The sequence below is a fragment of the Pinus tabuliformis genome, chromosome 7 (genome assembly GCF_031772625.1).
Source record: "Pinus tabuliformis cultivar Carrire ecotype Pingquan chromosome 7, CPIR1, whole genome shotgun sequence".
NCBI classification, from domain to species: domain Eukaryota; kingdom Viridiplantae; phylum Streptophyta; class Pinopsida; order Pinales; family Pinaceae; genus Pinus; species Pinus tabuliformis.
Genome location: NC_142293.1, coordinates 218,871,537 through 218,896,280, shown reverse-complemented (window position 1 = coordinate 218,896,280; position 24,744 = coordinate 218,871,537). Strand labels below are relative to the sequence as shown.

The following is a 24,744-nucleotide window of genomic DNA, read 5'->3' as shown; positions in this document are numbered from 1 at the left end:
CAGGTTACAGTTCCGCGGTTCTGCCAACAGTGAGTTATCAGTGAACATGGTAGCATGGTTATCTACGCGGGTCTGACCGCGGGTTTTGGTTTTTTAATGATTTATGTTCTCTACAGTCGAGCTTGTCGGTGGATTTCTTTTATCTGATGCGTGGTATTGCCCTTTGTTTTTGGCCACAACTACATTCAACAACGCAATCAACTCATTTCAACAATACAACCTGCCTTCCATTAGTCACAAGGGGTCAGGTATCACTATTGGCTAAAATGGTGGAATAATACCTCGTGGGTTATGAGGAGGACCCCATGACTAAGCAAGAGATTTGGGTGCACCAATCTACACCGTTTGAAGGCCCCTGGTAGCATAAACAGGGTCAGATGACAGCTGCTGTCCAATTGACGTTACACTTGCCCATTTCTGGAAAGCGCCAGCACCCTGCTATCAATGTTGCGAACCTTCCCGACTTGGAAAGTCCCCCCCTCTCTCCAGCAAACTTGAATCTCCTTGGCTCTAGTATACATGCTTCCCCCTCCTTCAACTCTCCCCTGCCATATCTCCCACATCATCCCCCTCCTCCTTCCCCACAACACTCCCTGCCTATGCACCCCCCTCCATCTCCCTGGCACAGGCTGGCCCGTCCAACCCCCCGCGACCTGCACAATCCTACTTTCACCTGGGCTCGTGCAGTCTCAACCCGCATTCCCCGATTCGCTCTGGTTGTTTCAGCTCACCTATCCCTAATCCTCGACCTACTCATTCGGCGCAACATAGCTCCTCAGAACCGTGCAGGAACCTTCTTAAAGATTACCCTACAGGACGACGCTCGGATAAGCTAAAAAAGGGCCGGTGTCTCAGAGCTGTGGACACTGATATCAACTTGACCTTTGGAGAAGACGTTCAAATGGCGGACGCCATGGACACGACGAGGAAAGTTCTTGTTGGTCGTGTTAGAGGTAGGAACTACACGGTGGAGAGACTGTGTCAATGGACAGTGGAGATATGGGGCTCCCTGCTGAAAGAACTTCCTATTATTAGGGTATTGGCCAGAGGATGGTTTGCCCTCTGCTTTCATAGGGAGGAGTATACAGATTGGATATTATCACGCTATTGGCATATTGAGCTCGCACCAGTTTTGTTAAAGTGATGGGATCCTCTATTTGATCCGGAGCGTGAACAACTCGGAGCAGGACCTATCTGGGTCAGACTACCTGGATTACCTATGCAATTTTGGACCCCTCAGGTGTTCAAACGTATTGGAGATGCACTGGGGACCTACCTTGAACATGAAAATTCCTTTGAAAAAATAGGAATCATGACTATGGCTAGGTTTCTGGTACACCTTGACACCAGGGTAGGACTTGAGGAAAAAATTACTCTTCACAGGAGGCACTTCTCACGTAAACAACTTCTGGACTACGAAGGAGTCCCATTTCGCTGCAGGAGGTGCCACAAAGTGGGTCACCTATACAAGGATTTCCCTCTGCATTCTTCGGTGACCACTAAAATCTTGAAGGGGATGAAGCAACAGACCTCTGAAGAGCAGAACAAGGGGGAATAGGAACAAGGAGAGGCACCATCTGAAGCTGCGGTGGGCACTACAAAGAAGGTTGGGAACCGAAGAAAAGTTCCATCCTCACCACCTCGGACATGCTCCAAATCTACAATGGAAGCAACTTCTCTGCTGGGTAATGAGTCTTTCCCAATATCCGTTGCTCTTTTTTTAGATGTTATGTTAAATTCATTGCATACATCTTTGCATCCCTCCTCATCTGCACTTGGCACTATTCCCTCCATCCCTTGTTCCTTATTTCCTCCCCCGCCCACATTCTCCACCACTCCTACTTCCCTTAGGGAATTTTCCACTCCCCCTTCTCACACTTCCTCCCCTTCTAGGCCGGGATCCCATCCCTACAACCTCCGATCCAGAGTTCGACCTAAATCTCCGCTTCTTGGATTAGGCCTCTCCCCAGGAAGGACCAAGCTTCATAAACCAGCCAGAGGATGCCCATCCAAGATCAAAACTGCCATAAATTCAGCAGTGGAAGATGTAGCGAGGGGTCGACAAACCACCATTGAGATGGCGCGTAGAGCATTGGAGCCCATTGCCCATGGTTCCTCATGATTTGGCTCTCCTACAACTGCAGGGGATTAGCCAACCCCCAAAAGAGATTGGCTCTCAAAATGTTGTTAAAGGATACGTACTATGACATCCTTTTCCTTCAGGAAACCCTTGGCACTTCTGATAACATAACCAGAACCCTACTCTCGATTCTGCCGGGCTGGGTATTCCACGGCATGGATGCCATAGGCAGATCTGGTGGTCTTGCAATTGGCATCAATCCTAAACTGTCAAGCATATATCCACCTGGGGCGGTATGGGGTTTATTTGGATGGAAATATTTGTTGGGGAGCTGTGACTTAAGTTAAAAGTGATCAACATTTATGCACTCAATCAAAACATATTGGAATTTTGGCACAATTTGTTGGAACATAATCTTATTTCAAACACCACCATTATTGGAGGGGATCTAAAATTTTCCTTGGGCATGGAAGAATCCTAGGGAAATCATGCTCAAATTGATCCTATTTCCGATCAGATGAGAACCCTACTGGATACCAGCAAATTAGTTGATGTTCCTATGAACAAGAAACTGCCCACCTGGCATAATAGGCGGACGGGGGATGCTGCCCTGGGTCGAAGATTGGATCGGTTCTTGATACATGAAGATCTCATCCGTTACATTCCCCTATATCGACAATGGGTGGGTTCTGGGGGATCATCTGATCATCTACCCTTTTTTCTCCAAATCACTGGTCCATCAAAAAAGTCGTGTTCCCCCTACAAATTCTTTACGGGACACCTAAAAGACCCTGAATACATCAACCTAGTGATCAAGTTCTGGAGAGCTCAACCCCCTTTGAGGGAACAAAGGTCAGCTGCGGACTTCTGTATAAGGCTTAAAAAACTCAGGAAATTGACAGAGGAGTGGTCAAAGAGGAAGAAGTTGAGAGATGAACAACATCTTTTTGACATTGAATTACAGATTGCACAGCTAACGGATGAACAGGGGCTGGGTTTCTTATTGGAGGAGACTAAAATACATCTGGTTTCGCTGGAGAATCAAAAGAATAAGATACTACTGGAAAAGGAGGAACAATGGAGATTGAAAAGTAGAGCCGCCTGGCTTCAAACGAGAGATGGTAATACCAAATTCTTCCACAATTTTGCAAACGGAAGAAAGGCCACCAACACTATATGGTAGATGCCCTGTGAGCCTGATGGATGGGCCTCAACTCACCATCAATTAGCTAGATTGGGGATTACACATTTCAAAAGACAATTTACAGTGCCGACAGCCATCAATCTCCCGGACATCATTAACTTGGTTGGCCACTTTCCAAGGTTTGTGGAACACGATGCTGCAGAGAATTTAACTCAACCAGTCACCATGGAGGAATTGGAAGGAACTCTCAAGTGGTTCAAGAAAGATAAGAGTCTTGGTCCAGATGGCTAGCTGGTGGAGTTCTATTTGGCTTTCCTGAAGTTACTGGGACGAGATCTACTTGTTGTCATTGAAGAAAGCAGAACCACTGGACACATCCATCCCCCAATTAACTTCACTTACTTGGCCTTGATTCCTAAGACAGATTCTCCATCCCCGTTTAATGACTTCAGGCCTATATCCCTTTGCAACTGCCTATATAAAATCATTTCTAAAATCATCGCCAACCGCATCAAGCCTATATTATCTAACCACATCTCTCAGGAGCAATTTTCTTTCCTCCACCATAGACATATACAGGATGCCATTGGTACAGCCCAGGAAGCCCTCCACTCCATCAAACTCAAAAATCTCAAGGGACTCACTCTCAAAATTGATCTGGCAAAGGCCTTTGACAAAGTGAATTGGCTGTACATCAAGATGATTATCACTCACTTGGGATTTCCCCCTGCTCTCATCAACTGGATCATGGGTTGCATCTCCTCTGTTTCTTTTGCCATTCTCATTAATGGTTCAGCATCACCCACCTTCAATATTGATAGAGGGATAAGGCAGGGATGCCCTTTATCACCACTTCTTTTCTTAATAGTCATGGAAGGGTTGAGCAGACTCATAGCTACAGAAAAAAGAAGGGGGGGCCTTCAAGGTCTAAAAATTATGGAACATTTCTACCTCACACATCTACTTTTTGTATATGACATATTGAATTTCTTAAATGAGAGTGTCCGAGACACGACTTCATTGAATGAGATCCTGATCCTGTTCTGCAGAGCCACGGGAATGGAGATCAACAGAGAAAAATCCACCATCTCTCTATCTGAATGTACCCTACAGGAATCTCACTTAGCCACTCAAAATTTTCCCTTTCAAGCAATTGATTTGATGGGGGGATTGAAATATTTGGGATTCAGACTAGAACCAGAAGGTTATAAGATTGCCAACTGTGTAGTGCCCACTCTAGTTTCCTGATCTTAATATGACATTATCTTAGACACTTTATTCTTTGAGGACCTCAGATTGAGGATCTGGACACATGAAACTATTATTAGCGATTGAGATATTCATGGTTGTGATGTTTATGAATGCTTTCCATTGATATTATGATAGCATGAATGGTTATGTATCTTATCTATCAGTATTCTGATGATAGCAACATTAAATAGTTAACTTGGTCTCTATTTGAATTTATGATGAGGGTAGTAAATTTGATGGATAGTTATATTTCTACGATGTTACGATGTTGATAGCTTAATGAATATGTATGTTCCCATTGAAGATTATTGATGATAGCTATGAGGGATGTGTCCCCTATGTTACCTACTTCCTTTAGTTCAGACTTACAATGGAAAATGATGTGAATGACCAGGAATTGTTAAGGATGCTATTATGATAATGACTAACATTGAGAAACCTTGTTACTGATGATTATTGAGTATGGCAGGAAACCATTAGAGGCACTCACATATGACATGTCGATGACACCTGGTTTGATGAAAATTCATATTATTTTATCTTTTAAAGTCTAAGTAGATCTTGAAATCTGCCATATATGTTTAACTATACTCTAGGGATATGTTAATGGTTGCAGGCACAGATTAGTTGCTTGGCCGAATGACCCACATATGGGTGATGGGGTTGTATAGGTGGATGGAACTACATGGGAGGGGTGGGACAGAGTTCCTGATCTCACCCACTAGCACTCCCGCTGTGACTTGGGCTGGAAGGGTTGAAACACCTTCGCCTTGAAGATCACGATGCCATGAGGGCAGGTCCCAAAGTTGGGTCGCTCATGAGGACTTTACCGGGGGGCGCGCATCAAGGCAGATTCCTTGATCCCCGACACCATTAGTCTCACTATAGCAGGCAACATAGGAGATGATAGTGGTCTATGATGTTGCACTATACTTTCCCCTCGTAGTCACTAGATGCTTGAAGGGAAAGTGGTGTGGCACCCTTGGAACTTCAGGGGAATTTCTTGAAGGGCACAAACAACTTGGCACCCTTGGCATCACAAATAAACTATTAGGTGTGGCACCCTTGGAACTTCTAGGGAAGTTCTTGAAGGGCACAACCAAACTGGCACCCTTGGCATCACAAATAAACTATTAGGTGTGGCACCCTTGGAACTTCTAGGGAAGTTCGTGAAGGGCACAACCAAACTTGGCATCCTTGGAATCATTAAAAATAAATAATAATAAATAAATATAAGCAAGGAATGAAAACTAGGTAAATTTACATCAAGGGTAAATGATGATTAGAAACCAATGTAATTAAATCAAAAATAAAACTTGGAATAAGGAGGATCATAGGAAGAATGAAAATAGAGTACCTTAAAAACTCTACCCTTCCCTTGTTGGAAAATACTAGGAAGATTATGCGGTTTAATTAGGAAAAGGGGAAAGACAAACATAATTGTAAGGATAAAGATTAATCCTAAACTAATTTAAACCTAATTAAGAAAGAGGAAGGTGAATTAAAATGAGAATAATAAATTAAATTTAGAGAAATGTAGAGAAGCTCCATGTGTCAACAACCAACATAAGAATATCCATCTAGGAGATAACCTGAGTTAAATTAGGGAGTAGATTGGGAATAAAATCTTGACTCATTAATTGACTTCAAGTAATGAACACAAATTAAGGAATAAAAGGGGGGAATAAAGAGACAACTAGGAGAAGAAATAGGAATCTTGTTGAGGTGAGGAAAATATTAGTTTTAAATAAAAATTTAAGTAAATAATATTGGGAGACCCTTGATGTGAGAATGACACATGGGTGGGTGAATAATCAAGCTATTGAATCATAAAAATAATAATTAATTATGCATGACATGACAAATGTCACCTATGAGGACTCCTATAAAAGAAGGGGCAAGCCATGGGAGAAGGGACTTTTGGGAACCCTATTGTTGGATGGATGATATGATGTCAGAGCAGTGATTACGAAGCTATAGTGAGTTTGGTGAGGTAGAGGATTTTAGAGAGGGGACTCTTGAGCCAAGGCGTGCTCTCCTCTACCAGCTAGTGTTTTCCTCCATTGTACAACCCCATTGCAGCTCGGGGGTCCGCGGGGAAGAAGAGTACCCAAGGAGTAGGCTGGGAGGTTAACCGATGGGTCCTCGCATTCGGATCAAGTGCGTCATCATTCACTCGCAGAGGTGACCGACTACAAGGGAATACCAGTAACAGCAGAGCAAGCGGAGTCTCGCCTTCTGGTGAATGATACACATGTATTTCATTACTATTGATCTTAGTTAAACGTATGTAAATGTTATGATATGTTTTCCTGAAATGAGTGTCAGGAATGTGTGTGCTAAATAAATTTGAAATTTCAATGCGTTTCTTTTCTGGTTGTATTTGCTGTTAACCAAAAAAAAAAAAAAAAATAGTCTGAATCTGGTCCTTACACTTGGTATCAGAGCCAGGTTGAACCCTTGAGGCCTATGGGCCCATGCATGCATGACTAGTTTTGTTTGCTATATGTGGGTATTTTTCTAAAATCAAATTACTCAAGTTTCAAAAAAAAAAAAAAGGAACAATTTCTTTCCAACTGGCCATTTCCGAACGACACATAATATTCAATCTCCAGGATTTGTCAATTATAAAATTTGATACCACCTTTCCTTTTTATAGAGGCTTTCCATAGCTCTAGAAAATTGCAGATTAATTGCTGTACATCTGTCTATTCAACCAACTTGCCAATTATAAAATTTTGTATTGATACGACTTTCCTTTTTACTCTAGCTTTTCCATAGACCTCGAAAATTGAAGGCTAATGGCTTTTCTAAAGGACTGGCTGCCGGACATTATGATTACGTGTAACCTCAATAATTTCAATGAGTGACTAAACTCTGTCATTGTCCTAGTTACCTATATTTACAGCAAAGCACACAACATGCATGGTAAGTATCCTTCGGTACAATTTTGGTGGCATGCGCAAAATTGCTGATTCTCATTTACAGTATAAAACCAACGTAAATGATATGGTGTACACTGGGGCTGGACCATTGTCCTGTTTTATATTAACTGTTGAGTAGACATAAGAGGTGGAATTAGAATACAGTTCAAAGTCGAAGCGAATAATCTGTGTGGTCTTTTCTCAATGAATAAGGAGCATGGAATATGCGGGACCATTCGTTCCGAGATTGCGACAGGTCCTGCCAAATCCCTTGTCGGTAACCCATGGTTACGCTGTAGTGGTTTTGTAAGAACTCGTTAATCTCCAGCCTGGTCCTCTTAAACGGGTCTCTAAAAATCTGAAATTGAGAGGACACGCTGATTGTGACTGTATACTGTGAGTATATACTGTGCATTTCGTAAATAGTCCGAAATTGTAAAATAACATTGGGGCAGAGGCCTATATATTTCCACTTGTGCTGCTGGTTAGCAGCGTAGTGCATAAGCTGTTGTTGACATGGCTTGTTTAAGATTGCAGAGCTGCTGCTTTTTCGTTCGGGTTTTTGCTTCTGGGTACTAAATTGAGCTATTTTACATGAATCTCAGGGATGTAAACCGTTGAATAAATTCTTATAATTAGAACTTCCATACAAGCATACTTTCAACTTATGGACTGATCCAAGCACTAAAACTGACTATTGTGTTCGTACTGAAGTGTTCATAGGCATGGTCATAGCAAACTCTCCTGCCTGATGACATGTGTATTGTTTTATAGTTTGAAATCTCAACAAAGAATTCTCATTCCTTACTCGTAGTTCGAGGAGATTCTTAAATTGCGGAAGATTATTGCAGTTTTTAGCCCTTCCCCATCAATCGTGTGCAGTTTTTCCCCTGAGGAAGAGATCAACCTTGACGCAGCAGCAGCTTTATTAGTTTTAAGAACACTCCCAATTCACCTTAGATAAGTAATACAATCTAATGAATAAAGCCCTTTATATGAATCAGAATCAAGACTTTTAATAATCCAGGAAGATTTCTATTCTCTTAATTAGAAAAACGCAGATCTAACATAAAACCTTCATAACAGTGTTGAACGCTGTTAATCAATAGATATTATATATATCGCTACCACAGGTCTGGTTCCGCCAGCTAAATTCGTTCACACCTGGAGATTCAGTATGCGCCCAAGTTTATGTTTTAACTATTCCAATGCAATATCACACCAACTCGGTATACGCTCCCTTCAATCTGCGCTGATATGGTGTCAATCATCGATTTTCCCAAATCGCTATTTTCAAAATATAACACTATGGATAGTCACCAGATCTAGTTGTCCAATATCGAATCAACCATTTAACTCGATATGCCACAATAATTTGGCGTTTTCTATGCTTCAAAGCGAAACTGCCGGAGTTGCTAATCGCAAAACTAGTGAATATCCAATCTCATCTGTTACCACAGATCTGTTGAGTTCTCAACTGCAGTTGGAATCGCCTTATTAATATTACAACTGACAATTGACAATATCCAGAACTTTGATGCGAGATTTCAGGAATCGGCAATTTCCATAATTCGGTGTTGTCCCTAATAATCCGCGCAGTCTCTTCTAAGCTGTTCTCTGTGGGAAGAGATTTCACTCACAAAATTTAACACGTACAATTTGTCATACACAGATAAGTTCAAATATAAGGGTGCAGAGTTTAGTAAAGACCAGTGAGCACTGAAATTGAAGGGTTTATGGTTTAAACACGACGACCAGAGGAGCACGAAACTTTTAAGGGAATGGATGATTATCTCGAACAGCATGAGCAAGATCGCCTAAAGGAAGCGGGCAAAGGTCTTACGCCATGGGAACAGCACGCCACTGTAATCCACATGCCTCGGTTCGATTACCACGCGCCCTCTGCTATTCTACAGCGTTCCCTTTCAGGGTTTCTTATCACATGTACCTTTAGTATGTGTTCCTGCCCCCGTTTGTTCATTATTTCGTGTTTTTACAGCTTTCAATGGGTTTCTCAACTATCTCTTCTGTTCTTAATTACCCATAAAACACTCAGGCTGCAAGTTTGGTCAGTCGAAAATTAATGTGGCGCTTTATACCTCTATTAATCAGAATTATTAAGTTCCCGTCCTGCAGCACATGGACTTAGGGGGCTATCCACCAGAATGTTGCTTTTGGGGTTTACACCAAAAGTGTTTTCACCTAGCCAGGAGAGCACTCGATCTTTTAGTCTCTTAGTTTTGATTCAGGGACGAATAGATGGCTCAGTTTGGGTGGTTGCTTGATGCCCTTATATATACAAGGTTGTTAATCTTAATCGGCATGATGACTAAATTGTTCTGTGCACAAAATATGGGGAGTTGGTTTTTTTTTTATCAACCAATTCCTCTTACCAAGAATTTTCTCTTATCGCCTTCCATAAACCTATTTGTTATGCCCTTTGTATGGAATGGAATGTGCCTCTCAGTTTGTTGCTGATTATGATTGGGAGATAATGCAGGATGAGTTAAGAATATCTTGGGAATTCTCTTATGGGTTTAATTTTTCAAATTTCAGACACATACTAATGCAAGCTGGCTAAGACACACAAGAGTTTCTCATATTGGGAAATTGTGATTTCTTCTTTGTTGATGGGTTTATCAGTATAGGAACTGTACGTGCAGCAATATATGTCTACTATTTTTCTTCATGGCTCTCTTGTGATTTGTTGACAATACTCATGAATATACTTCTTTGAAACTTTAAATAGGTGGGTTCATTTGAACATAAGTAGTTGGAAGTTGTGCTATACATTGAAGGCTAATGGGGGGAATTGATATGGTTGATATTATGATTCAAGGTGCTGCATTAACTTGCAAATAGATGGCTAGAACCTATTTTAACAATATTAAATGTGCTACATTTCTAACGCTCATAATAAGCAAGCTACACTTCTTGGATTAAGCGTTGGAGAAAACTTTTGTTTGGACACTTGTTGCTTTGCACAGTTGAGGTTCGTATTTAGATTCATTAATCACTGAGGCTAGTTGATGTGCTTGAACAATGTGAAAATTGGTTTGGAACATCAAAATTTGTCAACAAGTACTTCTGTTTTCCTGGTGGCTCTCTCTTATTATAAATGAAATTTATGTCTAGGGATGAGAATACCTGGTATTGCAAAATCTTGATATGAAAAAAAAATATACTTGAGGTGATGGTCTTATGGTGCTCCACTCAAAAATGGATTTCGGAATGGTCTTAGAAGACTGTATATTGTTCCTTTGACTTAGTGGTCAGCTCAAGCTACTGTTGTCAGGGCTAAAGTGATTAAGATGTAGGAAAGAAAAGGGCATGTACTGGCAAGTACATTTGGTGGAAAGATTAGTCAGTGAATCCTAACATTCTCTGTCATCCATTTTCGTTAAAGAAGATGCTCTCTCATCTGAACCAGCGTTAATTTTTAGGAATGCTTGGATAAACTGTAAAAGTGATATGATCCTCCTCATGCTTGGACTAAGAAAAAACAGATTTTTATTTGGGTTTACCAAAACTTTAAAGTGGAAAAAAAATTGGTAGTGTCATAATCTCTCTATGGGCTAGAGGATTCTAACATCCATCATTTTTGGAGAGTCTCTTATATAGCGTTATCTTTTTGAGTTATTGATGTGGGGAATGGTTGTTCTTGACAATAGTTATGGCTTCAATCTGGGCTGGACAGAATTCAGATTTCTGATTCTTTTCCATGGAATTACTTCCCTGTAGTCTTGCTTTTCCCCAAGATGATTTCTAAGCTTCATTTTGAAGCTCATCAACCTTGAGGATAGAATTTTTGAAATCAAATACATCTCTACTGACTGTTTGGACTACTGACTGAATGACATGCACTTCTTGCTCTAGCACTGTGGAATCTGCCTTGGAAAAGGTTCAAGGAGTGAAGAAAGCTGTAGTTGCTTTAGCAACTGAAGAAGACAGAGAGACTGATTTTTTTTGCAGACTATCGGCATCAAGGGTTGGTACACACAGAAAGGTAGAAGGTTTTAAGAATTGTTATCTCCTGGCATCCAGTTTTGCAGTTCAGATTGAGTTTTTTTTTCTTCAGGAACAAGAATAAGCTGACTTCTCAAGTCGTTTTTGAAAATCTACGGCTGAGTGATGACCACTACCGTTGAAAGAGGATTTCTCCATCTCTATTGTTACTAAATAGCTTGGCAAGTGCTACAATACCTTTGGGATCATTAAACTCTGTTTAGGCAACCTGAAGAACTTTGATGAATTGTTCTTATATGTTATATGTTGTACATGCATTATGAGGTCAATAGCAACAAATGTTGGTCCTGACAGTTAAAATTGCAAAAGGAAGGTCTTTATGATAGATATTCATCCAGTTGTTCATGTTGCATAGGGAATTTTGCTTGATTATGGCACAAGTATAGTTATTGGTAAAACTGCCACTGTTGGAAAAAGATTCTTGCAGTACCCTGGAACTGAAGCATATACTTGCCTATATCTATTCAGTTTTTAAACCCATGAAAAAGTTAAGATTATTCTTAACTGGATTGCAGAGAATCCAAAACTCTTGAAGAACCCAAAGATAATCGAGGAAATAGTTGAAGTGTGGAGAAATTAAATCCGATGGCACATACAGATGAGTCTTTCTGATTGAAGAATAGTAATATGGTCAGATCAATTCAATGTCTAAAACCAAAGAAGCTCCAGTTAAGAGGTCTATAGGTGGGAAGGATATACTGCCAGAGATGGATTTGTTTATAAAAGCTACTGGCTAATTGTTTCACTTTCAACGATTAAGTGAGAGGCAAAACCTTCATGAATTTGTTTGAGCATTTCAAGCTTGCAAGGGGCGTTTTTAGGACTTTTCAAACAAATCCATGAGAGGTTTTGATGCACTATAAGCATCCTACACATTTAGCAAAAAGAACAGCAACTAGCATGAAAGGTTTTAGTTGGATGGAAAGGAGAGACATAAAGTAAGCAATTTTTAGAATGTCGATCAATAAAACAGAATACCAAGGTGTCAGTCGAAAGATATGCATTGCATTTGAAAATTTGCGGCATTAGATTCTAAAAGCCATACATTAACTCATGCTGGCCTTCATTGGAGAAGCTCATATACTCTGAATTCTCTGTGGCATCGTATTATTCCTACAGACAGAAAAATCCAAAATAGTGCACATGCCCAAAGCACATTTGGGTCTGTCTGCAGAAGAATTTACGATGGGAAAGAGGTTGCAGTGAAGCTGATGGAGATAACCTTGAATTAAACTAAAAAATAAAATAAATAAAAGCACAGCTGCAGAATTTCAAATCATGCATTTTGGGCCATAAGCCTAAAGGATATTCAGGATAATTATAGGTTTCAAGTGTCTTATGCAACACTGTTGTAAGATACAAAAGAAAAGTTTTGGGAACCTACTTATCCAAAACTCGAAGACAGTAATTTTGTTTCCAAGTATGATTTACAGCCTCCTCAGAAGTATGAAAATGGAGTGTCTAGCAACCTTCATCTAATATCATTAGAATTTACAAGGACTTGACTTCTTAAATAGTCATTAAGAGTAGTTTCAATACTTGTTTTGCTTCTTTTCCCTAATTCTAATCATCTAAGTGTAAGCATGGCAAAAGAAGAGCAGTTGAATGTTCCCTAGAATCAGGGTTTTTATAACTCAACAGAGCAACCTGCAAGTTCATTAGATTAGGACTTGCCGACACCAAAGAATTCTCAAATGATATTGGCACTTGGTGCTCTTTGAAATTGTAAAGAAGCCTAAGGATAGAGACACGGAAGATTCGAGGCAAAGCCAAATCAAATGTGACAATTAAAAAAAAAAAATATTGGTTGAAAGTATGGACAGAAAGCATCATTATGCACCAGTAGAAGATTTAAAATCAAACCTGTCATAATGGCAAAAGATCATTTTCAGAGGGTCAATTCAAAGATTCAAGGATCAGTTATACAATTGAGGAATGTTGGGATGTGAGGTGGCGGGTAACAAGTATTATTTCCTCTAGTCACTAGTACTTGAGTGATTTAAGCAAGAAGAGCCAGATTTAAGGGTAGAAAAGTGTACAGATTCAATATCTTCAAGCAATTAGATTTTAGATGGCAGTGAATGATAAAGAAAATCTAGGTCCGATTTGAAGGCAACTAAATATATGGATACAGTTGACAGTGGAAAGACAAGTGGTAGAGCATCTAACCTAATAAAGACAACAAATTTCCAGGAGTTATATCAGAAGTCAAAAGATTGCTTCCGGATTTCAAGCAGAGAACCAAATAGTCAGTAGTAGGGAATAAAACAATGTTAGTATTAAATAACACCCTTAATCGTTAAAAATCCTTTCTATGCTTTTAACTATTACAGTCTGAATCTATATTTTCTTGCTTCAATTCTCTACCCCAGTGCTTTAGAGTTATCAACTGAAGCAATCTGTTTTTGGTTTGTTCCTTGTACAAATTTTTGGGTTGTTAGATTATAAATGAAAAATAAAATAAACATATTATTTCAGACAACAAAGTAGCCATTGGGAGTGGTTATTAAAATATGATACAAACATTCTGCTTATTTTTGAGTGCCTGAGGAAATAAATTTTGTATTGCAGAATGGAAATTTATATCAAAGATTTTGTAGTGATATCTCCTTTTAAGATGATGAATTGGAACCTGGAATGGGAATTTTGGTTCACTAATTTCAAAATCCTCAACCAGTCTCTTTGATCAAGAATATGTTATTGCTACCAATGGCAAAAGCAATGTGCCTTAAGCTTTTATAGTCTGAAAAACATTGCTCTAAGTTATTTTCCTTGAGATGTGTGAGTAACACGTGCTTCTTTTGAAATGATCAGTGTCAGCATGGACTTGTATAGTAAGTAAGAGGTGTAATGCTATGATAATTCAATTAGTTTGTAAATTCAAAGCAATTAGTTTGTGTGGACCTTGATATCATGTTTCCTGGATATATGATAGTCTAATATGTTTTGATCTAGTGAAAACTAAGGCATGTTATTCTCTTCATTGGTGCTTTGTTATTTGTATTTTTGTGCTAGTAAATCCACTTATTGACATTTTACTTAAGGTTAAATTATGCAAAAAAAAAAAAAAGGACTTGCATTATGAACATAGTATGAAGGATGATCATAACAAGGACAATTGTTGGGCATTACATCTCAAGCTCATGTTCGAAGGAACTATACTTGACAGACACTCTTGAATATTCAAGAGGTTAAAGGAATGAAAATGAGAAGCATTAGATTTTATGACAATGTTTCATGACGGCCTAATAGAACTAATTAGGTAAAAATGAAAAAATATATAATAATAAATAAATAAATAAATTAGTTGAGAAAATTACTTAATCCAGAAGATGAAAACGATTTTGTTAATTGATTTTAATTCCTTAGAAAAAAAAATGAGCTTAATTAAAAAAAAAACAGAGATACCTGTTACCAGAAGGTTAGCAAGAGTTTCAGGAAGGATTCCTAGGATATGTGTCGTCGTTTTCCTTTATGTTTCGAGGACTTCGGGACGAAGTCCATTGTTAAGAGGGGGTGTATGTAGTGCCCACTCTAGTTTCCTGACCTTAATATGACATTATCTTAGACACTTTATTCTTTGAGGACCTCAGATTGAGGATCTGGACATATGACACTATTATTAGCGATTGAGATATTCCTGGTTGTGATGTTTATGAATGCTTTCCATTGATATTATGATAGCATGAATGGTTATGTATCTTATCTATCAGTATTCTGATGATTGCAACATTAAATAGTTAACTTGGTCTCTATTTGAATTTATGATGAGGGTAGTAAAGAATCTGTATGCGCTCTACTAAAAGCATAATGATGATAAATTTGATGGATAGGTATATTTCTACGATGTTACGATGTTGATAGCTTAATGAATATGTATGTTTCCATTGATGATTATTGATGATAGCCATGAGGGATGTGTCCCCTATGTTACCTACTTCCTTTAGTTCAGACTTACAATGGACAATGATGTGAATGACCAGGAATTGTTAAGGATGCTATTATGATAATGACTAACATTGAGAAACCTTGTTACTGATGATTATTGAGTATGGCAGGAAACCATCAGAGGCACTCGCATATGACATGTCGATGACACCTGGTTTGATGAAAATTCATATTATTTTATCTTTTAAAGTCTAAGTAGATCTTGAAATCTGCCATATATGTTTAACTATACTCTGAGGATATGTTAATGGTTGCAGGCACAGATTAGTTGCTTGGCCGAATGACCCACATATGGGTGATGGGGTTGTACAGGTGGATGGAACTACATGGGAGGGGTGGGACAGAGTCCCTGATCTCACCCACTAGCACTCCCGCCGTGACTTGGGCTGGAAGGGTTGAAACACCTTCACCTTGAAGATCACAATGCCATGAGGGCAGGTCCCAAAGTTGGGTTGCTCATGAGGAATTTACCGGGGGGCGCGCATCAAGGTGGATTCCTTGATCCCCAACACCATTAGTCTCACTATAGCAGGCAACATAGGAGATGATAGTGGTCTATGATGTTGCACTATACTTTCCCCTCATAGTCACTGGATGCTTGAAGGGCAAGTGGTGTGGCACCCTTGGAACTTCAGGGGAATTTCTTGAAGGGCACAACCAACCTGGCACCCTTGGCATCACAAATAAACTATTAGGTGTGGCACCCTTGGAACTTCTAGGGAAGTTCTTGAAGGGCACAACCAAACTAGCACCCTTGGCATCACAAATAAACTATTAGTTGTGGCACCCTTGGAACTTCTAGGGAAGTTCTTGAAGGGCACAACCAAACTTGGCATCCTTGGAATCATTAAAAATAAATTATAATAAATAAATATAAGCAAGGAATGAAAACTAGGTAAATTTACATCAAGGGTAAATGATGATTAGAAACCAATGTAATTAAATCAAAAATGGAACTTGGAATAAGGAGGATCATAGGAAGAATTAAAATAGAGTACCTTAAAAACTCTACCCTTCCCTTGTTGGAAAATACTAGGAAGATTATGTGGTTTAATTAGGAAAAGGGGAAAGACAAACATAATTGTAAGGATAAAGATTAATCCTAAACTAATTTAAACCTAATTAAGAAAGAGGAAGGTGAATTAAAATGAGAATAATAAATTAAATTTAGAGAAATGTAGAGAAGCTCCATGTGTCAACAACCAACATAAGAATATCCATCTAGGAGATAACCTGAGTTAAATTAGGGAGTAGATTGGGAATAAAATCTTGACTCATTAATTGACTTCAAGTAATGAACACAAATTAAGGAATAAAAGGGGGGAATAAAGAGACAACTAGGAGAAGAAATAGGAATCTTGTTGAGGTGAGGAAAATATTAGTTTTAAATAAAAATTTAAGTAAATAATATTGGGAGACCCTTGATGTGAGAATGACACATGGGTGGGTGAATAATCAAGCTATTGAATCATAAAAATAATAATTAATTATGCATGACATGACAAATGTCACCTATGAGGACTCCTATAAAAGAAGGGGCAAGCCATGGGAGAAGAGACTTTTGGGAACCCTATTGTTGGATGGATGAGATGATGTCAGGGCAGTGATTACGAAGCTATAGTGAGTTTGGTGAGGTAGAGCATTTTAGAGAGGGGAATCTTGAGCCAAGGTGTGCTCTCCTCTACCAGCTAGTGTTTTCCTCCATTGTACAACCCCATTGCAGCTCAGGGGTCCCCGGGGAAGAAGAGTACCCAAGGAGTAGGATGGGAGGTTAACCGGTGGGTCTTCGCATTCGGATCAAGTGCGTCATCATTCACTCGCGGAGGTGACCGGCTACAAGGGAATACCAGTAACAGCAGAGCAAGCGAAGTCTCGCCTTCTGGTGAACGGTACACATGTATTTCATTACTATTGATCTTAGTTAAACGTATGTAAATGTTATGATATGTTTTCCTGAAATGAGTGTCAAGAATGTGTGTGCTAAATAAATTTGAAATTTCAATGCGTTTCTTTTCTGGTTGTATTTGCTGTTAACCAAAAAAAAAAAAAAAAAATAGTCTGAATCTGGTCCTTACAAACTGGACCTGGCTCATCACAAAATTGGAGAAGAGAATAAGTTGCTAGTGTCATAGGTTCCTCTCTAGGGCAGGTAGACTTATACTTATCAAATCAATCCTTGAAGCCACCCCGGTGTACTGGATGTCACTTTCCTGGATTCCTAGAGGACTTATTCATAGAATTCAACAAATCTGTTGTAAATTCCTCTGGAATGGAATTAAGGAGGGTAAACCATTTGCCTGGGTAAAATTGGCCAAAATTGCTACTCCTAAGAAGTGGGGAGGTTGGGGACTTAAATTACTTCCGGCCTTTGCTCAAGCCTTGGCAGCCAAACAGAGTTGGCTTTTACTAAAACAAAATAGTCTTTGGGCTGAGGTTATTCTTCATAAATACATCTGGCCGTTGACTATCACAGACTGGATTAGAAGCCCATCTTGGAACAGGAAGGGCATTTCGGTGATTTGGAGGGCCATACTCAGTTCTACTTCTATCATCAAGGATGGCTTACTATGGAAAATTGGCAATGGAACCTCAGTCCGAATTGACATTGATCCTTGGACTAGCAGTGGTAACTCCCATCTACTACCAGGTAGACTGATATAGCACCTAAACAACAGGGGCATCAAGTTTCTGGGACAGATTGGGGATCAGCAAAATTCTACATTCCATACACAACCCTAGTTGACTGATCCGCACTGGCATATACCACTTGAATGGAGCAGAATCTGGCAAAACTACCTTCAAGCACTGACAAAATCACATGTTATATTACAGAATGTGGAGGATGAACTTATTTGGGCCCACTCAAAAACTAGGGAATACACACCGAAACAGGGGTATGATATAGTAATAGCTAACAAAAAACCGGAGGTCTTAAGAAGCTGGTGGGACACCTTATGGAAATTAAAAGCTCCTCCACACACCAGACCGTTGATGTGGAACATATTAGAAGATAAGATCGTCACTGGATCCTATCTGAAAATAAGGGCATTTTTGGGTCCTACCCGGTGTGTAATTTGCCTCCAAGAAGAAGAATCGACCCAACATCTTTTCCTTACCTGCCCAACCACCAAGAGTATATGGTCACAAGTCCTACTATCTCTAAATATGACTATGAACTGGTAGGGGGTCGATATAACAACAGCTTGGGAAAACTGGTGGAGTACAACGGCTGTGGAAAAATCAAGGAACCTTCCTCTCCCAGTCTCATGGTACATCTGGCTCAATAGAAATAATAAAATCTTTGAAGATAAATTGGTTAAGTGGAATCTTCTCTCCCCACAAATTTGTGCTACATATGAAGAACTACCAAATGATGACAACCAAAAGAGACCAAGAATTATACAACAGGAACAAATAAACAGATCGATCCCGTGGGCCTATTATGACGGTGCTACCCAACAGCATGGTTGTGGGGGTGGCATTTGCTTCTACCTTTCTGAAGCACACTACTTCCAGATTTGTTTGGGTCTGGGACCCAACACCAACAATCATGCTGAATTGATAACACTTCGCCATCTGCTATACTTTTCTATTCTGAAACAATGCCGAAATATACAAATTTATGGAGATTCAAAGATATTGACTGATTGGTTTAACAATATAGCTATTTGCTCTGCTTACTCTTTGAGAACTATTATGGAAGAAATTGTTTTTTTCAAAACATTATTTGATCAGATTTCTGTTTCTCATATCTACAGGGAAAGAAATGAAACTATTGACAGGCTATCTAAAGTAGCGACGCGTCGTCCTCTAGGAGAGTGGATGATCATCGAACATACACCTACAGGGATCTATCATTATTTTTATAGGCCATATATAGATGAGGGACTACAGAGGGGCAACAGCCCCTAATTTCACAGCTTTTTGATACTGAACTTTTATAGAATTTTGCTTTGTATATATCAGAATAGTTAATATGGTTGTCTACCCCTGCGTGGGTGAATTTTGGTTTTATATATAGCGATTATTTCCACTAGAACAACACACCCTTTTGGGTTTCTATGTATATATTTGTTTTTGACAGTGGAAAAAAAGCCACGTTTACAGCATATGCCTTTGGGCATCCACAACATGTAATTTCTCTTTATGAAATTATGAATTTTCTTTACGAAAAAAAAGGAAATGTGGGAAAAACTGTTAAATATGTATGAAGGAGATAAAAAAGTGAAAGAAGCTAAATTACAAGTGTATAGAATGAGGTTTGAAACTTTAAAAATTAATGATGATTAAGACATAGGCAAGCTTTTCCTCAAATTAGATGAAATGGTTAATGACATGTTGGGACTAGGTGAGAATATTAATGAGGCTATAGTAGTTCAAAATATATTGAGATCTCTACCTACCAAGTTTAATCCCAAGGTATCAAAAATTGAAGAAACAACCAAATTTAAGACACTAACAAGAGATCAAATACTTGGTTCCTTGACAAGATATGGAATGAGGATAGCGAAAGCAAAGACAACTACACGTGATGAAGCTTTCAAAACATACAAGAAGTCCACAGAGGAAAAGGAATGTTCATGCTCAAACTCTAATGAAGAAGAAGTGAAATTTGGGAAAAGATTGAAGAAAGGTACAAGTTACAAAGGGTAACTTCCATTTAAATGTTTTAATTATGGAAGAGTGGGGCAGTATGCCTCAAAATTTCCATACAATAAAATAAGAGTGAAGCAATGTTTAAGTGTCAATACCTTCAGGCAACTAGAGAAGCAACATGAATAAAGACCAATTTGTAACTACAACAAGCCATCTTCATCATGAAGGATAACATCAAATTGGTTCATTATTCAGAAGTTTATCCTTTGGTACAAAATATTGTTCAAAAATGTATATATGAAAAAGTAAATAAGCATATTCAAAATGCATATGGTCTATCCTAACATTTGCATACCTAGTCAAAGCGCTTTGAATATGTGTCTAACTCAAAGTTTATTTTTGCATCATTATAATTCCTCAAAATTATTCAGCCTTGATGACTCTAAATATACATGACTTGGTTTTGTACTCAATTGATATTATTTGAACTTTGAAGAAAGCAAAGAAAGAGACCACTTGATCCAGGAGGATCCTCTAAATTGCTCCAAATATTGAGGTCTCATTTGTCTTCGGAAATGGCTCCAAGTTGTAGAGTCCATCACTCTGAATCGGGCACTACTTTTGGTTTCCCAATTGGTCTCCGGATGAAGGAGAAATTATCTGTCAAAGTTTAGGTGTCGAAGGGGCCTTGCTGGCCATGTGGCACTCAACAGTTTGACGTGGAAATCATTGGTTAACAGGTGAAAGATAAAACATTCCAAGTTAAATGGTGATTTTGTTTGGTTAGAAGGTGCATGAAGTTTTAACTATGGTGCAAATTACATTAGGAGTGCAAATGTCATAAACCTATGGTCTGAAACCTAAGTGCAAAGTCATTATAAACCAAGGTGTGAAAGTTCATGATATATCAAACCATGGAGTGGAAATATATTACTAAACCATATGTTAAACATATGGTATGGTGAAACTTCTATGGTAGAGTTTTATTAAACATGAAGGTGGCGCATGGCATATCAAACTGAAGGTAAATGTTGGTGTGGAATTATGGTCAAAGACTTATGTTATAAACCTATGGAAAAAGGTGTTAAAATATAGCAGATATATAACATTGTTATAAAGAGTATCAACCCTAATGGAACAAAGAAGGCATTAAAATATGGGTAACATGGCAGAGGTCCAGCCACAATTTCCATGTAGTACATGTGGCAAGGCAATTTTCAATGTAGTGCATTTTGGAAACAATGGTACACTGAGTCAGCTGGCAGAATCAAAAGTCGGACTTCGAAACCATCAGGCGTAGAGGTGTCAAGCACTTTGGCACAGTTGGATTGCCATGGGAGCACGACAACTAGAGTTAGTTGCACACCATCATGTCATCAAGTTTCACTCCAATGAAACTTTGGTTTGCGCTGATTATTAAACTTTGAAGGTTTATATTAAGGTTTTGTTTTAATGTATGCCAATGTTATATGGCACTCCATATGGTTTGTTAAATGGTTTGTATATCAGATGGGTGGTCATATAATAAGGGTTTTTTTTAACGGTTCGGAACGTGGTCCATTCAAAACTTTTAATATACTTTTTCAAAAACTATATGTGATATGGATTAAAGCACCAAGAATTCTCATTGCACCACTTCAAACAACCCAAAACAGTTTTCTAAGGATAACCCGAGAGTTTCGATCCTCGAACCTACCCAGGGTGTTATAAATCCTTTTACCATTGCATCAATGTCAAAGGACATGTTAAGTGAATTGTAGAACAAAGGGGTGTCTTTTCAGTTTTCATTCATGTAAGCCTATATTGTCCATCCTTGAGCCAAATCGGGAACAGAGACATGCACTGGAAAGTTGAAACTGAGGGCTTTCTTTCTACAGTAACTAGTAATGCCTGCGTGCACATATAAGTTGGTGAAATATCATGTAAATAAACTCTTTGGATCATTTCCTAATAAAACGAATGCCCACTTGGAAGCGGACGCGGAGATGTAGTCTAGGAGGGATAAACTTCGTCAACAATTTGTTGTGTTTGCTTCTTCTCTTTTTGTTGTATTATTATTTTCTACTCTCAAGTTATGTTTATGGCATTTAAATAATAAGTTTTCCTCTTTCAAACACACATAATAAACCTTAGTTAATGTTTGGTTAAGTTGCACAAATATTCAACCCCTGTCAATTTCAGATCATATTTTGGTATTAAAGCGAGATTGATCATGTTTAAGTAGGATATTTTCCAATGTGAATGTTGACTAGATCTAGGTCGTGACGTGGAGAGGGGAAACTTGAAGAGGCCAATCCAGACATTAGAAGGAGAAAAGTAATTGGCAAGATGGCAGATGAAAACAAAGGAGAAGCTCTTGAGCCCAAGTTTGAGGGGAGCAGTTCTACAGGGGGAGCAGTTCGACAGAGGGAGTCCATATGCATTCCTTTGCCATTGATGTCAAAGGCGGAGAGAAGAAGAATATTGCCATCAATAAAAAAGGGGTAGATTGTTGACATAGATTGTCATTGCTGTCAACATGGCAATATTCGAGGAGCCAAGAGGAGCAAACAGAGCCATCAGAGGAGCAAACGGAGATATCGGAGGAGCCAAGAGGAGCAGACAGAGCCATCAAAGGAACAAACAGATCTATCGGAGGAGCAAAGAGTAGACAGAGCCATAGGAGGAAGCAAACAAAGCTATTGGAGCAATGAATGCCAAAGAATACACTATTGGGAGCTATCGGGAACAATATAGTGTATATGCATGCAAATACACTATCGGAGGCGCTAACACATATATATAGGCCAAATACACTATCGGAGGCACAAACACACACACACACACACAGATATATATATATATATATATATAGGCTATATATATAGGCTATATACACTATCAGAGGCAGAAAAACTTATATATATGCATTTACACTATTAGAGGTGGAAGACTTAGTTATATTGGAATACACTATCAGAGGGGAGAAAGATATATATATCAGCGATATGATAATCGGCGGTTTGGTTATGTGAAATCACCCAAAACCATCGACAGCGACATATATGTGCGAACCCGATGGAACACATAAGTTCGGGTGCATAAACAATGAAGTCCGCTAAAGTGTTTCGAAGCATGTTTTTAGTGTATTTCAACGTTTCGGGCTCTAAGCCTTGGCGCGTTAAAACATGCAAATTTGCATTATATATAAAAATATCATATAACTGCGATACATGTGGACCTACTAAAACAATGAAATATGATTTAATATCATATCGCATTCGCCCTATCTATAATTGCATATCACAATACACAAAGGGCTATCCTTTTGCAAGCGCTGATTGCGATGAATGTTGTGGACCTGATGCAACATTACAATTTGGTCTATTGTTATGTCGCATCCGACATATCGCAAGTGCTTAAGGCCTTGCACCTCTGAAAGTACCTATTACGATATAAATTGTGGACCCAATAAAGTTATAAATGCAGGCGTAATAAATTTGAAGTCCGCCCTTTATCATTTTTTCATATATTCCAGTGTATTACATTTGCGACCATAAAAAGGCGGGCCCGCATTACATGAGCATCCAACCCTTGGCCATTGATCATCCCTTTGTAGATCCAACTGTCTACATATATTTCGGGTGGACATATAGCTCGAGGAATACCCTCCTGAAAAAGTGGTTTCCTCTTCCTTCCCATTGCTATGTGTCACCTTCCGAGTGGAATCGAAAGCCATTCGCTGAATACCAGTTACCGCTTATGCCGCTTCCGAAATACCACTTGTGGTATAAGAATAATTGTATTGTGCGGGGTTTTTAGGCGAAAAGGCTTATGATAACAGTTCTGATAGTTCAAGAGGCCTGAACGAAAGTTGATTGTGATTGCGATTGGGATGTGGCATGTGGGTCTGTCTTGATTGGTACAGTCTCTCCGTTAAATAATAAAGTCCCGTGTATGCCTATTATCATTAAAAGAAAATGAGGCTCTGTTACAGTTTTAACACGCATCATTGAGCACGAAGAGGCAGAGGAAGCCACAACAACTGAAAATCTAGGAAGCCGAAGGGTAAGCCAGCGCAGAGGAAACCGAAAAGCCAAAGAAATGAAGAAGAGGGAAGCCAAAGGACAAGCCAGTGTAGAGGAAGCTGAAGTGAGCATTGAAGAAGTTGAAGAGCCAGTGGGAAGCAGAAACGAACAATAAGAGAAATCAGGAATACAGAAACAGGAAAAAAAAAGGAAGTGTGTGCGAATAACTAGAGTGAGAGGAAGCCGAAGTTTAGGCAGAGGCAGGAGAGTTAGGAGAAGCAAGAGAACAGGAGTGAAGCAGAATCTCAGCAGGTTTGGGAGCAGAGAACAACAACAAAATAGTTTATACTAGGTTAGGGTTGGAGCCCATGGGGTTGGAGCCTCAGAACTAAAAGGATTGGAATCCTTGGGAGTTGGTGCTCCTAAGTGTAGAACTATTGCCTTAGCAAAACAGAGTTGGTGCTCTAGAAGTTGGAGCCTCACAAAAGTCCAAGTTAGTGCTTGGCAACTGATTGCAACTATTTATATATTGTATCTATTTCATTGCACTATTTGTGTTAATAAAAGCATTTATTCCAACTATCTATTTATGTGTTCCATATATACTTGTTTTGGTGATAAAAATAAAAATTAAAAAGAAATACTGATTCACCCCCCCTCTTTCCAACACAGATGTTGTCTTTTCTATTAATATTAAATGTAGTTATTCTGGCCTTCATGTTCACTAAGTAATCATGCAATCCAAAGAACTTATTCATCCCGAGAAAC

General features: G+C 39.0%; 1 protein-coding gene across 1 annotated transcript; it reads left to right on the top strand.

Annotated features, from left to right (window-relative positions):
- Window positions 1-2,597: 2,597 nt before the first annotated feature.
- LOC149246642 (uncharacterized) lies at window positions 2,598-3,263 on the top strand. The gene has a single exon (XM_089442079.1). The coding sequence runs from the start codon at window positions 2,598-2,600 to the stop codon at window positions 3,261-3,263; it is 666 nt and encodes a 221-aa protein (XP_089298205.1).
- Window positions 3,264-24,744: the final 21,481 nt, after the last annotated feature.